Source organism: Neoarius graeffei, chromosome 21 (assembly GCF_027579695.1).
Source record: "Neoarius graeffei isolate fNeoGra1 chromosome 21, fNeoGra1.pri, whole genome shotgun sequence".
Taxonomy (NCBI): domain Eukaryota; kingdom Metazoa; phylum Chordata; class Actinopteri; order Siluriformes; family Ariidae; genus Neoarius; species Neoarius graeffei.
In genome coordinates this window covers 11,788,961-11,806,395 of record NC_083589.1, presented here as the reverse complement: position 1 = coordinate 11,806,395, position 17,435 = coordinate 11,788,961, and the positions used below count along the sequence as shown (strand labels likewise).

Genomic DNA, 17,435 nt, shown 5'->3' with positions numbered 1-17,435 from the left:
ATGGCGACCGCTTAAAAGAAATGAATGCTCTGCCAGTGGCGAGTGTGGACGTTGCGTGACTCGCAGAAGATTGTCGCAGGTCGGCGAAAAAACGACTTACTAATAGATATAAAAAAATAAAAGTAGTTTAAGTAAGTTTAAAATGTAATTTAAATAAAAAGTAAAGTATTCATAAATTAAAGTTTGGAAGCGCCTCTGTTTTTGGGCTGAGGAGAAGTTTGAAAGGGTGTACCGCGATTCTGCCTTCTTGTATCGCGATACGGATCGTGGCTCTGCGTATCGCGATTTCGATTTCGATATGCATATCGTTACAGCCCTACAGCGCACCACAGCAGAGCAGAAGAGAGTTAAGTTCAGAGACAACCGACCGAGACAACATGGCTTGCTCCAAAAGGCGGCGGAAAGTAGACAAGGAAAATCGTTGTTTCAAAGATGAATGGACGGAGAAATATATGTTCATTCTTCCGGCGAGCAGTTCAAAACCAGTGTGCCTCATATGCTCCGGAAACGTGGCATTAATTAAAAGCGGCAACGTGAAGCGCCACTACGAAACGAAGCGCAGCTCTTTTGAGCAAAGTTATCCCCTGAAGTCCGAGCTGAGGGCCGCAAAATAACCCAACTGCAAGCACAGTATGACAGGTCTACCCGACTCATCACACACACACTTACAGCCCAGCAACGTGCAAACGAATGTTCCTTAAAAGTAGCGTGGATTTTGGGGCAACATAAACACATTGGAGTGTGTTTCCTGGTCTAATCAAAGGAGCACTGCACACCTTGACTACGTTTGGATCGACTTACAGCTGTGAGTCAGCTTTTTCCACTATGAACATTGTCAAAACCAAGTACCGTTCTAGGCTCAACAATGAACACCGACATATCTGCATGAGAATGGCACTCCAACCAAGATTTAAATTACTGGCAGGTCAGCCACATGCCCGTTTTTCCTCATTAAGGTGGTGTTTACATTAGACCGTATCTGTCTCGTTTTCGTCGCGGATGCACTGTCCGTTCACATTAAAACGCCGGGAAACGACTCCACAGGCGGAACAACTTGAATCCGCCAGGGCCCACGTATTCAACCCAGTTCGTATCTGATCCGGTGCTGTGTAAACATTGAGGAACGAGGAAACGCAGTGCTGAGCTCTAGCTGACGTCGTCATTGGACAACGTCACTGTGACATCCACCTTCCTGATTCGCTGGCGTTGTTCATGCCATGTTGGTCATGTGACGCGACTGCTGAAAAACGGCGCGGACTTCACTTCCTGCTATTGTTCCCGCCTTGTATCACTTTTTTGTTTTTCATTAAAGAGTATAAAAGTATGAATATAATGCTTTGCCATTCTTAATGCTGTTCATGGTAAGATGCAAATACTGCCCATTGTATAGTTATGATTGTCTTTAGGCTTGCCATCCTTCCACTTGCAAGTGGCATGCCCGATATGCACTGGGATCACACACACAGCGGCTCAGTCCCGAATCACTGCTCGTGCGCTTCACTCGCGCGCTCTGTGAGCTGCGCAGGGCCGGAGTGCGCACCCTCCAGAGGGCACTCGCTGTTCAGGGCAGAGTGATTTGGAGCGCAGCCGCTGAGGAGGAAGCGCTGAGCCGCACTGACACATTTCAACTTGCGTGCCGTCTAATTAGTCATGTGATTAGCGTTGCTGTGTGCGCGCGAATTGTGTATTGGCGTTGCTGTGTGCACGCGAATCGTTTTAAAAACGTTAATCTGATGATCCGCTGATACGGTCTAATGTAAACACCACCTAAGAAGAGTAAAAGAAGAATTAAAAGAGAAAAGTTCAAAGAAAAATGTTCGGTTTGCATTTCCCCCCCAAAAAGCCACTTGTTTTCTGAAGATGTGGACTTTTTTTTTCTTGAAAAGTAGGCCCTCACTTTTTTTAGGCTGGGACCTCCTTATTTTAAGAACAAAGAAGAGAAAACGTGAAGTCAACGCTCTGTTTGCACTTTTTAGTTAATGTTTTCTGAGTTGACTTTTTTACTTGAACCGTAGGCCTTCAATTCTTCAGGTTGGGACCTCTTTAATTTAAGAGAAAAAGGAGTTATTCCACTCTGTTTGCACTTTATTTACTTATTTTATTCTAAGGTTTCGGTTTTCTTTAATCTGAAGTAAAGGCCTTGAATTTATTTTCCTGGGACGACTTTTATTTATGGTAAAAGAGATAGTTGTGCACTCAGTTCATTTCCTGCATTGGAAATGAACAATAAATATTGTTGAAACTAGGGCTGCACAATTAATCGAATTTAATCGAAAATCGCGATTTTGGCTGCCACGATTAAATTAAATGAAAATCGCGATTTATTTCCATTTAAAATGCGAGCTCTGCTGCATATCTGATCAAGCACTTTTTGACCAGTACTCCGCCAAATCATTAGGGGGCGAACCGACGCATGTAAGGTTTCATTACTCCGCCTAAATAAGCAAGCAAGCCAAGTGCGCAGAGCTTCAGTGCAGCGGTATCCAGTGTTGCCAGATTGGGCGGTTTTAAGTGCATTTTGGCGGATTTGAACATATTTTGGGCTGGAAAACGTCAGCGGTGTCTGGCAACACTGGCGGTATCTTCTTCAAGGGGTGATAGCGTGAGAGGAGGTAACAGATTGAGCGTATTTAGCACTGGAGGCAATGCTGTGACCTGCCTTCGCTCATGTTTAAAGCCAGAGCATGTTGATAGGCTGGTCTTTCTAGCTAAAAACTTGTAGGCCTCAGTATAATGCTATGGAATTGTTGCAATTGAGTTTTCAGTTCCTTCATCCTTTGCTAATTTCTTGGATAAATTTAATTTATTTGTCATTTGGAAATCAGAAGTTCTCTTTTAAATTTCATTCTGCACTGAAAGCTGTTCATATTGTTTGTTTGAATATAGTGAAATAAAATTTAAGTGATTTCCCTAACATCAAGAATAATCGTGATTAATCATCGTGATTACAATTTTGATCAAGATAATCGTGATTATCATTTTTTCCATAATCGTGCAGCCCTAGTTGAAACCATATGAAAACGTGGACATAGGGGAAGGCTATAAGACACAAGCTGGACTTCGGTTCGGACCTTCTACTTGGACAAAATTTAATAACTGGACCTCAGTGACTTTTAATCGAACACCCCTGTTCTACAGTGTGCCTTTTTCTTTTCGCACGTCTGATAAACTCGCTGTAACAATTTTCCAGCTTGGGATCAATAAACTAAATCTCTCGCTACTGTAAGAACTGCTATATTAAAGACAAAACAACAACCAGACAACAAATAAATCCAGATTTTTACACATGGCTCTTTAAATGTGCCGTTTCAAACACCCAAAGATCAAATGTAGTTTTACGTCAGGTTGAAGATTAAAATGCATCCTCTTCATTTCCGTTCAAACTTTGTGCGAGTATGCATTATAGTCTGGGTGCTGCTGCTGCCTTGGGCAAGCTAGCCGACAGCTGGCCTCGTGATTAGCCTATGCACTTATAATGGAGAGGATCAAAGCCCTTTAAGAGGGCTCCATCGGGACCGGCCTGTGGTTACGATGGCTCGGGGGGGTCCACTAAGACACCAGCAGGACAGCTACTACTAATGGTGACCAGGCAAAATGGGTGTCGATGCTCTTAGCTAATACCGCAGATGGAAATGATAAAAAGTGTTATAAATAAACAGTGTAATTTCTCGTATAGTTTATATATCTCGAGTGTACAGGAGTGCAACAATACACACACACATGTTTCGTCATTGCTGCAAATCGTGGATTAATTAGAATTGTGGAGGATAGACAGGGTGACATGGATCTTACACACACACACACCATCTGTTCCATAAACACCCAGAGGATTATTACAGACCAGCTTGCACGGTCTGCAGATCTCGCTCGCTCTCTCTCATGTCACCTTATAACATGTACTCTACCAACATAATCACTGAGCTTAATAATGAACAGGACTCAGGGTTAGGACACCACACCAGGCAGTCCGTTATATCACTTATTACATTATAATATCTGTACTTGGACTGCACCATATATTGACCACAAAGGCAGCAACAGTCAAACTGGGCTGAGAGCATCAGTAACGTTACGCTAATATTTACTGCTTCAGAACACAAACCAGCAAGATTTGTGACTTCAACGACCTCATGGAGAATACATAAATTGGTTATAAAAGCTTAAAGCTATATGCACAACACGCTACCTATAGATGGGTTCTGTTTATCGTCACATGACTCAGAGTGAACGCGCTGGGCCCATTTTACCAAGCGGGATAAGGACGGATTTATTCGTTAATCGTTTTCAGGAGCGTTGAAACAGTCATGTCCTGCTAGTATTCCTGAGTGTGTGAAAATTCACACAAGTGCTTATTTATGTATACACACACACCCCACTATAAAACGAAACGTTTCCGAAACCCAAAGATTTTCACCTTTTTAGGCTGAACCGTTCTCGCTTCACGTTACTCAACTCCAGTAGTGGATAACGACTATATAGGTGGGTCAGGGTGCCATTAATATTGCCAAAGCCTCACATGAAATTAAGTCAAGAAAATATCAGACATGACTTATGCTATAGGCTACTATACTCACTATCCAGAGAGTTGTGAATGAGGACTTTAATAAGATGAACATTTGTGAAAGAGCTAATATTATTATTATTTATAATAATAATAATAATAATAATAATAATAAAAGGGAGGGGACGCACTGCCACTTTCTTCACACACACGTACCTTTTTTTTTTTTTAAACTTTGTGCTTTATCTCCAAGCTTTGCCTTTTATGGAGTTTTGTGGGCGTCACCAAATGCAAATAAGCTGTCATATGTGCATGCAGTTTGCACTTTTCAGGAAGACGTTTTGTAAATCTGGCAGAAATTTTTTCTTTAGTTTGTCTCACGCAAACATTTACATACAAGACAGATAAACGAGGCACGTCATTAGAAAGCTAACGTTCATAATGCTATTCACGTGTTCTGACGAGGACAGAGGATTCACGCCTTTCTGAACACACACACTCTCCAAGTTAGAACTATTATTGCTTCTGAAGACGCTGAGAGAAGAGCGCAGATGTGCTGTAACTGAAACGCCTCGGGATAGCCACGGACTTGTGGAACAGGCCGAGCAAAAACATGCTGGCTGACTGTACAGGAACAAAACCTTCAGTGTGAAGCGCATGACTGAAGTGCTACGGGAAATAAATGCAGAATTAAAAAAAAAAAAAACCCGATCATAAAATCAGCATAACCTCAACTTTTATACGACACATGAAAGTAAACCGAGAAATTAGTTTGGATAGAAAACTTGGTGCAAAATCTAGCAAACAAAGCCAAGACATTTCTGCACGGACCGTGCAGATACCATCGCACTGATTTCTATGAAACTTGGTGGAAGGGTTTAGCACAGGGATGAGAATGGGACATTTAAAAAAAAAAAAAAAAAAAACTCTGAAATGTCTGCCAACTTTCCCACATTATTTATATTTTTATTAGTGCTGTCAAAAATGTCGCGTTATTAACGTGTTAACTTGACTCAATTTGAACGGCGATAATTTTTTTATCGCGAGATTAACGCTCTGTGACATGATGCCACACCCTGCACAGCCAGAGTCCTCTGCCCTCCCCCGAAGAGCCACGGTGCTCGGCTTAGGTTTCGTTTTCCCATCGGCGGCTCCAGCCCCACTTTGCAGTGGCTGTGACAAGACGTGTTATGCTCTACAATAAAAAAAAAACACATCGGTACAACCAGTGTTCGAACTATGCCGATATTTTCAGGGGGTCCCTTTTTTTCCCTTGGGGGGGGGTGCTTGCGCTCGTCTCAGAGCGCGGATCTCCATCGCGCGCTCACTTCGGATATGCAAATTCTTCCCGTTACACACGAATGCTATGTCAATAAACATCATTTTGCCAATATTTTAGAGACCCCCCCAACATTTCCCAAATCATGTTTTCAAGGGATCTCATGTCTGTTTCAGGGGATCTCGGATCCCCCGAGTACCCCCGTAGTTCGAACGGTGAGCAAGCCCATTCACTTTTTTATGCTGATAAGAGAATTACAATGGTTTTTCATGTGACAAAAATGTGCGATTAAATGCGAGTTAACTATGACAGTTGCGACATTAATTGCGATTAAACATTTTAATCGCTTGACAGCACTAATTTTTATATATTATATATGAATGTTTTCAAATTCAATGATGGTTTAAAACGTTTATAAACTTTAAGCTAACAAATCCCTACAGATATAATTTTATATATCGTGAGCGATAATGGAGGTAACCGTAACGATACATTAGATTCCTCCTGACTTTGACAATTTAAGTAAAACGTACGTTTGTGCTGTTTTGTTTTGATGTGCTCCTGGATGTTTCTAGCTCCTCTGTTTCCATAATTGATCATATCTGAGCACAGAATACACAGAACCGTTCCCGGCACGGCCACTTTTCGGATATGTTCCGTCAGGCACGTTGTCACAGTTTGTGTCCCTATCTGCACGGTAACGCCACTATCGAGCCATGCCCATCGGAAACAGTTCTTTATCCCGTTCGATTTCCCTGGCACGATCCTCATTTTTGCGGTCCAAAACTTTCGCCATATTGGCGAAGTACCTTTGAAAACTAACCAAAATAACTAGAACTTAAGAAGTGATCAAAACCGTGTACGTATAGCTTCTCCGCGAATTGTAGAAGTGAGATGAAACTAGCGCCAAAACGTTGCCGGAAATCGTCCTGAGTTGTCGTTAGCATAAATATTGAAGAAAGCAATGACGATTTCCGTTATCACAGCTGCAACTAATTTTGCGATGAGCGCTGCTGAAAGATGCTGGCGGGCGGGCGGTCGGTCCTGCCTGCTTGTGCCACCGCAAGCCTCGCCTCGCGCCGACCCCTACCCTCCCCCCGAAAATTTCTCAACGAATTTACACGTTTCACAAAAATGACATTTTCAGCGGGAAAAACTCGGAATTCCGCAGATCCGCGGAAAATTCTCATCCCTGTTAGCATGGGCCAAGGAAGAACTCACGACATTTTGGAGCGGATCGGAGTCATGGGATGGATCCATACCTTTAGTTTCACGTTTGTGAACGTTGCAAGATTTGGCTTTGGTGGAGGTCTGCGCTCTCCGAGTGCCCTCATAGTTTGACACGCCTTTGTTAGGGTGCATATAGTTATGGGCATTGAACAGGAACAGGCTGTAGCCTTTATACGCGCTCCATACAAAAACAGTGGTTTATTTATGTGCGGTAAAACTCCTAACAGTTTCATTTTTACGTAAAATGCAGCACTAAAGACTTGAAGCAAAACTGACTTCAGCTCAGAGATTTAAGGCATCGCAAAAAGTGACATGCGTGTGTGTGTGTGTGTGGACGCACATACCATTGGCATCTTGCACTCCAGTGAGGGCTCCTACTGCAGCTGCTGTCTCTCCTGCCAACACGATCTGTCCCCCTCCTTGAAGAGTCGCCTCAGCCAGCGTTGCCACAGCGTGGGCTGCTGCCTCGCTAGAACATACACAGTGATGTTCAGGAGAAACGGTTCGCTTTCGGATTTTCATCGCTGACCTGTTAATCTTTAAAAAGCGTCTTCGTATGAAAATCATTTGTCCAAAACTAATGGCTGGAGTACTGACTCTTCAGAACTAGCACAAGCTCTCTCTCTGAATAAAATCATCAAGCCAGGGGTCTTCTAGTGCATACTGCCCCCTAGTGGACAAACCTTCACGCTCAACAGAGGCAACATGGATTGCAAATAGATTCGTAGATGAACCTGAGCAGTGACACAAGAATTTGTAATTTTGGCCAAAAAAAAAAAAAAAAAAACACGACCACACCACTTGTACTATATTTGTGTTGCTCACAAATTAGTCACGTTTGCTACAAGACCCTGGCCATGTCATATCCCCGTACATACTTCGATTCCTTGCTACTGGGACATTTCAAAGCGTTTTAAGGAATCGGACCGGTCCGGTCCGGTCCGTCTCGACCTAGCGTGCCATCATCCATAGACACAGGTTTCAGCCATCTGTTTAATTTACCTAGCAACCTTTAGATTTACATTTTGCACTCATTAGTAATTAGGCATGGACTCATGTCACCGAGCTGCAATGCCCTCCACAGTTCCTCGCAGAGCATCCGGGTTCCTCTCTGCATTTTTGGATACGCTGCTAAATAACGGGGTTTTTTTTTTGGAGACGTGACTCAAACGTACTTTCGCTCCTGCTTCGGAGAAATTCTTTTTGCTCTGTTAGTCATTTGGTACTTTCCCCCCCCACCCGTCGAGCTTTGTGGACGTCATTAAATCAGAGCCTAATCTAGGAATTTGAAAATAGGGGACAGAAAATATTAACATGGGTAAAAATATCCCTCATTTGTTCCAGTTAGTGGGGACGGAAAAATAAGTAATACATTGGTAGATACTTTCAAGAGTACATCTATAAACAGAACAGTTTTATTAATAAAACTAAATACATGTAACAAACATTCATATCAGATGTTAATCTATATATAATATCATAATTATGGCACTATACATATCCTTTAATACAGTGATAGGAAAACCATATCAGCAAACACTTATCCGCAGTTTATAGTATTGCACAAACATGATCAGATCTGAACTTGAAAAATGTAATGAAACGTGTGTTCATACTTCGTTTTTTTCTTCGTCTTTAGTTTCATCGCGTTTCGATTTCGTCCCTGTTGCCTCAGGCTCATCGACGATAACGACAGCTGAACTCGTATCTGCCTGGACTGTCACGTCGGTGGTAACATCGTCGACTTCGGTTTCATATTTCGTTTTCGTTCATCGGTAGTACTTGTATCGGGTTGTGTAATGTCGGCTGGATTAGTATCTGTCGCTTCGGCGTCTTCGTTTTGCTTCCTTTTTTCGTCCGAAGGTCTTTCAACGTGACCACGCGTTTTGACATCGTTACGTTTGGATGAGACAGAACGATATGCCATGTGCTTTTGGGTATTTTTAAAACACTTCACACGATTGGTTGAGATACGCTGTCTTCCGGTTCAGTGACCAATGATGTAATAGTTCACAAAACTGTTTTACCCGCTAAATAAACCATTCGGAATACTTCGGTCCTTTCCGATTGGTGTGTAAACAACGCTATATTTACCGCAGTGCTTGCTAGCTGGTGCTGACAAATTGATACGCGCGAGATTCAGTAAAACGCAACGACACGCTCTCTACTTATAAATGCGCGACAAAATGAATAGATACGCAATATCGCTCTCGTGCCCAAAAAGTGGATGTGCGACAGACAGATAAAAACCGCGTATTATTGCGCCCTAGATTAGGCTCTGATTAAATGCAGTGCTCTATACGTGCACAGTAATACAGTACAAGTGACGGCCATTTGGCTACACACGGAAAATCAGCATTTTGAACCTAAAGCCGGTGGAATTTCTTTCTACTGAAAGGCTGATAAATGAGGCTCAGTGTCTCCGCTGCAGGGGCGTGGACAGAGAACAGAGAATAACGAATCCTCAGCCTGATTTCTTTGGCGGGGGGAGCAGAGAGAATAGGAACAGAATGTTCCATCAGCGATCCCGCTGTCTGCTAGCTCTGCTTACCTGTGATAAACAAGATGCAGATGGGCTCAGGTGAGCTGTTGTAACAGGTCTCTAAGGAAATCCACCTGAGGAGGAGACTTGGCTAGGGACTAACGCTGCTCGAAATGCTACACACAAGTCCCTGTCCCATCCATTTCCCTTACTCATTCTTTCCCTCGTTCCCTTGTGTACCTGTTGAGTGCCATGGTTACGGTTGCTCCTGGCTGCATATCTTGGGAAGCAGCGACAGCGGCCTCGGCTAAAGAAGCTACCGCCTGTGTCGCCTCAGATGCTTGCGTGGTCTGAATGGTCATCTCGCCTCCCGGCAGCGCTGCCCAATTCTGTTCAACCTGAAAGAAAGCCACAGGAAACGACAGGAAAAAAAAAAACCCTGAATATCGAAGTGAATTAGTAAACAACTGTGTGTAGTGCACTTATTCTAAGAAGTAGATCACATCAGACACGGGTGTGGTTATTTTCTCACCTCCCCATCTGCCACTGTAGAATAGTTGACCTGGGCAACAGTAACAGTGCCGGGCAAATCTGAAGCATCAGTCAGCGTGGCTACAGTTGCCCCAGTGCCCACCTGTCAGGTCAGTCATGACAATCAGTGAAATGTTCAGGAGCCCGTTCTTAAACATTCATCATTCCTGTACTTCTAAACACTGACTAATACCTCATGTCGATTAGGGATTAGTTAGCAAACGCCCGAGTACAGGTACTCCATAGGTAACGACGCAGAAATATTTCTACTCTTAATCAAACAAAGGATATGAGAGTTGTCCTCACTGATACGAGGAAAAATACTTTATTTTACAGGTTAATTTTTTATAAAGCCCTTAAAGTGCCATTCCACCATTGGATGTATTTTTTTGGCATAAAATACAATATATTTTATGACAACATGACTAGACAGAGAAATCTTTTAGCTTCTAAATGATATATCAAACAATTTTTTGACAATGACAAGTATATTAATTTTGCGACCAAAGTCACCTACCCTTTTAATTTCCGCGCGGTAGTGAAACGTGATGTCATCGGCAGGTTCCCCTTCTTGTGTACCACGTCACGTGTGACGTGGCACAGATTATCAGCAATGGCGGATAGAACGCGATTTCTACTTGTCGATTGCTGTGCCGATATTCACCATCGACCGTCTCCTTTGGGCATCACTTGCTATTTTCCTTCGCTTCTTTTCCGAAGCTGACAATCGCGTTCTATCCGCCGTTGCTGATAATCTGTGCCATGGCACACAAGAAGGGGAACCTGCCGATGACATCACGTTTCACTACCGCGCGGAAATTAAAAGGGTAGGTGACTTTGGTCGCAAAATTAATATACTTGTCATTGTCAAAAAATTGTTTGATATATCATTTAGAAGCTAAAAGATTTCTCTGTCTAGTCATGTTGTCATAAAATATATTGTATTTTATGCCAAAGAATACATCCAATGGTGGAATGACACTTTAAAGGGGAACTGAAGGCAAATTTATCCAGGGGCAAAGACAGGTTTTTAATTTGGCCACAAAATTTTTTTTTTTTACTATTTTCGTGCGTAGCGTGCCGAAAATTTTTGACGTATCATTTTTAGTAATTTTTTAAAAAACAATTATAAATATATCAAGCAATAAAAATAATAGAAATTACATAATCATGTGCAAGTATAAAGTAGTGCTGTATCTAAAAAGTCAAAAGTTTTCTCCAACATTCTGAATAAATAAAGAAAAATAGTTCATGAATTTTTTTTATATGCATGAAAAATGGGAAACAATATGTAATATCAATCCATTTGCACAAGAATATGGGCAGCAGAGAACTTTAAAATCTCAAACGGTGAAACAATAATGATCTAGAACAATCAAAATATCAAAAATATGACACATGTATCCGTCTAAATTAAGCTATTGATACATATCGAAAAAGCTAGAATATGTCAATTCAACAATATATCAATTAAAATAAAACAAGATATCAATATATAATATAACCACATAAAATAGTTTGTAGTATGTCTTTACATATATTAATATTAGGTCCAGTAGTATAATTAGTATAACAGTCATTCAGCAACACAAAGTTATTACTCTTAGAATTAAATCATTTTCTACAGAGAAATGTGTGCGCAAGATATTTTCTAGCAACAAATACATACCATAAAACTTATTTATAAACCTCCCCATTCCCCCGCCTGTAGACTTAATAATGCCATCGATTGTGCGTTTTCCATGAATATATGAACTGCTGTTCTTATTGTGTGATTTACCAGTTGTCTTGGGTCTACCACGACCCGGCATGACGACCGCTTGTCAATCTATACCATCAACAGTATCACAAACCGACAGCCACGTGTTGTCATGAATCGTTGAGAATTTCACAACATACAACCCCGATTCCAAAAAAGTTGGGACAAAGTACAAATTGTAAATAAAAACGGAATGCAATGATGTGGAAGTTTCAAAATTCCAAATTTTATTCAGAATAGAACATAGATGACATATAAAATGTTTAAACTGAGAAAATGCATCATTTAAAGAGAAAAATTAGGTGATTTTAAATTTCATGACAACACATCTCAAAAAAGTTGGGACAAGGCCATGTTTCCCACTGTGAGACATCCCCTTTTCTCTTTCCAACAGTCTGTAAACGTCTGGGGACTGAGGAGACAAGTTGCTCAAGTTTAGGGATAGGAATGTTAACCCATTCTTGTCTAATGTAGGATTCTAGTTGCTCAACTGTCTTAGGTCTTTTTTGTCGTATCTTCCGTTTTATGATGCGCCAAATGTTTTCTATGGGTGAAAGATCTGGACTGCAGGCTGGCCAGTTCAGTACCCGGACCCTTCTTCTACGCAGCCATGATGCTGTAATTGATGCAGTATGTGGTTTGGCATTGTCATGTTGGAAAATGCAAGGTCTTCCCTGAAAGAGACGTTGTCTGGATGGGAGCATATGTTGCTCTAGAACCTGGATATACCTTTCAGCATTGATGGTGTCTTTCCAGATGTGTAAGCTGCCCATGCCACACGCACTAATGCAACCCCATACCATCAGAGATGCAGGCTTCTGAACTGAGCGCTGATGATAACTTGGGTCGTCCTTCTCCTCTTTAGTCCGAATGACACGGCGTCCCTGATTTCCATAAAGAACTTCAAATTTTGATTCGTCTGACCACAGAACAGTTTTCCACTTTGCCACAGTCCATTTTAAATGAGCCTTGGCCCAGAGAAGACATCTGCGCTTCTGGATCGTGTTTAGATACGGCTTCTTCTTTGAACTATAGAGTTTTAGCTGGCAACGGCGGATGACACGGTGAATTGTGTTCACAGATAATGTTCTCTGGAAATATTCCTGAGCCCATTTTGTGATTTCCAATCCAGAAGCATGCCTGTATGTGATGCAGTGCCATCTAAGGGCCCGAAGATCACGGGCACCCAGTATGGTTTTCCGGCCTTGACCCTTACGCACAGAGATTCTTCCAGATTCTCTGAATCTTTTGATGATATTATGCACTGTAGATGATGATATGTTCAAACTCTTTGCAATTTTACACTGTCGAACTCCTTTCTGATATTGCTCCACTATTTGTCGGTGCAGAATTAGGGGGATTGGTGATCCTCTTCCCATCTTTACTTCTGAGAGCCGCTGCCACTCCAAGATGCTCTTTTTATACCCAGTCATGTTAATGACCTATTGCCAATTGACCTAATGAGTTGCAATTTGGTCCTCCAGCTGTTCCTTTTTTGTACCTTTAACTTTTCCAGCCTCTTATTGCCCCTGTCCCAACTTTTTTGAGATGTGTTGCTGTCATGAAATTTCAAATGAGCCAATATTTGGCATGAAATTTCAAAATGTCTCACTTTCGACATTTGATATGTTGTCTATGTTCTATTGTGAATACAATATCAGTTTTTGAGATTTGTAAATTATTGCATTCCGTTTTTATTTACATTTTGTACTATGTCCCAACTTTTTTGGAATCGGGGTTGTAAACAAAGGAAGTCTATTTTACGACATTCAGACGTCAGAGACTCAGGCACGGTTTACGGTAATCGCTAGACGCATTTCATGTTATGAAGCGACTGAACAACAAATTGAAATATATATGCCAAAAAATTACATTTAACAATAATTTAAAAATATTTTGGGTTCTCCACCCTTATGAAACAGGTTTCTTTCTTCTAGTTTAGGCGATTTTCGTATGTTCTATTTTGGGCCTTTTGACAAGCCCGTAATTTGGGCGCCGTTATACGGTATGTAATTGGGGCTGTATTTGCCCTTGTTATCATCGTCAAAATTCTATCTCTCATTTTATTAAATATCGGAATGCATTTTTGATCACTATTTTGTCACTGCTAGAGCAAGTTATGAGTGTTTGAAATACGCTCTGTAATATATCAGTCAGAGCGATGGCCGTAAACGAGATTCGTCGAGACCTGTGCGAGACATCGTAGGATGGAAGTAAAACGTACAGCGGAAATCAAAGTGACTGACATCTGCCAACATTGTCAAAAGACACGCGCGCCCTCTTTCGAATGCTGACGTGATCAGGAAAGTTTGAAAAAAGTAGGCAGTAATCGTCATTTAAACTCGTTTTTGTGCAATATTTTGTTTGGAAAACAGTTTTCAAAATGGCGGCGCCGACACCTGGCTGACACTTCACGTTTCGAAGTCTTGCGAAGATCGCACGGATAAGCGACGCCTGCCGTGGACCAAACGAACTCGATTCAACACGGCTAAAAACCCAATAGGCCGATAAGTATAACATTTATTGCAATTAGTTGCCAATACGAGTCATGATATAAGGCTACTAAAACCAAAAACGTCATTGAATAACATGTTAAGAAATAAAGCAAGTTTTAAAATGACTTCAGTTCCCCTTTAAAGAGATCCTTCAGTGGATTTATTCCAGGGTTTCCCATACATAGACCATTGTGTGGTGCAGCGCCACACAATCAGACTCGCGATTTTGAAAAAAAAAAAAAATCCGTTGCGTATTGTTCCGTTCATTCATAGTGCTCTTTCTTCTCGTTCACACGTGCACACACACAGAGAGAGAGAGAGACGGAGAGGCATGTCCACAGGCCTGCCAGTGCGCATATACCCGGACTGCAAATAGGCCTGTTAGGCTAATTAAAAATAAGATTCGCCTTCCGACCCCTTATTTTAAAAGGTAGCCTATGTCGTGCTCGTGATGAGCTTTATCATAGCCTTCTTGGCTTACAGGAAACGGACATCGCTGAGTTAGGCTATAAACCAATTCTGATGCATACAGTAGCAGCTTGACGCGAGGAACCGGCCTTATTGCATTATCCCGTTTATCCCACTTCAGCAATGACTTCCCTTACGATAGGGCACTGGAGTTTTTTTTCAGGAAGCCACGCAGAATTAAATGTTCTGATAGGGCATGCAGGCTTTGCACCAATTAGGGTAATGCTTTTCATTATTGTTAGCTGCCTTGGTATTACCTTAAGTGGTTTCTTACATCTAATTATGATATTTTATTATTATTTTGTTGTTACATTATACTACATTTCATTTTAGTATTGGTTGAGGTGTTTTCAATATTTAAAATAAAAACCTCCAGCTTGTTTTTTGCAATTTATTCCTTGAATTTCAACTAAAGAATGATTGAAAGATTGCCACCAAAAAGGCAAAAAACTAAGGTAAAAACCAGAGATGCACCGATTGACCGGCTGCTGATCGGAATCGGACGATTTTCACATGATCGGCCAAGACCGGCCAAGACTGGCCGGGCAAAATTAAAATATGCCGATTTTCTGCCGATCAAAACTTGTGTATCACATAGAGATCAAAGTGGAAATACTCGTAATTCGCAACTAAAAAGACTGCAGCTCCACTGGCAGCTTGAACATGCTTTCTAGTGCGATTGTGTTGCGCTTGTGCAGAACGGTGTCAATCCTGCGCGCCTAACGAGCTCCGGCGCACACGCGGTTAACAAAAAAAAAAGTCCACTATATTTAGATATATTATATATCCAAATATAGTGATTTTTTTTGTGCCAGATATTGGATGTGAAAAGAAGAAAATGTTTGTGGTTGTGTGAATTTCCCATTACAGGAATTAATACGTTAGCCTATTACCAAACATCTAGTTAGAATTGTACAATGAGAGAGAAAGAAAAAAATGCCTTTTTGTTTGTTTTATGACCTTGGTTGCACTTGATTCCATTGGAAATTACTCTACAAATACACATTTGACAAAGATGATAGAATGGCTATGGTATAAGTATGACTGGAAATTATTTTTGTATTTTGATACTGAATGAAGAAATGGGTTGTTCTATAAGGCATAAGTTTTCAGATCTAAATAGGCTTATGAAAGTGTGTTCCATAGCAGTTGGCAAATAATACATGAGGGGGAAGTTGTTTTTGTGCCAGATATTGGATGGGAAAAGAAAAAATGTTTGTGTGAATTTCCTATTTCAGGAATTAAAATGTTAATACCAAACATGAAGAAAGATTTTACAAAGAACAATGTCTTTTTGTTTGTTTTCAACCTTTGAGGTGTTGAAAATTTATTACTGAAAATCTGGCAGAATGTTCTATTAAAGAAAAGATAAAAAGAAAATAGTCTTTGTGTGTGCTGTGAAGTGGTTTGAAAAAATGAAATTGGAATCGGCCAAAATCGGTATCGGCAGGTCACACTCCATGGAAAATCGGAATCGGCCCAAAAAATTGCAATCGGTGCATCTCTAGTAAAAACTAAACTTTAACTTCAATTTTGGTGAGTAATTTTCATAAATTTAAGAGACAGGTTTTTCACCAACATCAAGCCCAGCAAACCAATGGCCTGCCCTGTAATGTAAAGTTGGGTCGAGGAATGAAACCAGGCAGGGTTCGGGTAAAAATTGTTTTAGCTGTCTTCTCTTAAAGAACTTAAAAGAATTTAGATTGAACTGAATAATCTCAAATGCTTCTTGTAGCTTTAAAATAGTCCCAGCAGGTGACTCTGAAGAAAAATATTGTGTGTTTGAACACCGCCCGCTGTAAACACTTTGCATACACCCCAATGACCGACTCCACCGACCGCCACAACACCACCACGCACGATTCCCTCATCGGCACAGTGGAGCACCACAAATTACTACCTGGTCTGTGGGAAATACTGTATTCTCAAACTTATTTTCAGATTTAAAAAAAAAAACTTTTCGGAGACCAAACAGTGTTAGAGAAAAATGATTTTTCTTTAAAACGCCAGATGGGCTTGACGTATGCGATGGCGTCATGTAGCGGTCGCTTGGAGCAACTTGGCTGTTCATATTCTCTGTTTACATCGTAGTTTTACAAGTATTTTACCGAATTTATCAGATTTTAAATGAGTACGCCTCATTGTGTTGCATATAAACGCCACAATGATACTAAAAAGAAAGCACAAGCTGGAACTAGACTGCATTTCCACAGAGAAAATGCAAAGTGTGCTTGATCAGCTGGAACAGAGGGTCACCGACAGAAACTGGAGCAGACGTGAGACCTCGCGCTGCAAAATCTTTTTTACACGATCTACAGGAAGTGTGTATAGTGTAGTGTGTGGCTACACGCTCTAAAATCTCGGGTTAAAACAGCTCAACTCACAGTACGACATGACACTTTACGCGCTAATTTTTTGAAAATTATTATTATTTTTAACACGATCTGCATGGTGCTGGGTAGATTAACAGAGTGTGTGTAAAGCCCTATTCGCACGGGATAAGAATTACCTGTGGACCTCTGGTAATTCGGAATAATTACAGAGAATGTCTGGAGTTCTTAGTCCCGTGCGAATGCGCCATGTCCGTAATTTGCCAAGTAATAATTCCGCCGCGAATTACCTACTGTGTTTCGGCAAAACACAGACGTCCAGTGGTAATACAAGTCCCGTGTCAATGAGCATGTCTGTGT

At 41.2% G+C, this 17,435-nt stretch overlaps 1 protein-coding gene across 6 annotated transcripts in view; it reads right to left on the bottom strand.

The window, feature by feature from the left end:
- The window catches only part of nrf1 (nuclear respiratory factor 1), a 71,498-nt gene that overhangs the window by 21,483 nt on the left and 32,580 nt on the right, over positions 1 to 17,435 (bottom strand). For all 6 annotated transcript variants that reach the window (XM_060903879.1, XM_060903876.1, XM_060903875.1 and 3 more), the window contains 3 exons: positions 10,025 to 10,126; positions 9,733 to 9,890; positions 7,355 to 7,479 (listed from right to left, as the gene is read on the bottom strand). In XM_060903879.1, the coding sequence (XP_060759862.1) occupies positions 7,355 to 7,479; positions 9,733 to 9,890; positions 10,025 to 10,126 (385 nt within the window). The remainder of the gene's footprint in view (positions 1 to 7,354; positions 7,480 to 9,732; positions 9,891 to 10,024; positions 10,127 to 17,435) is intronic.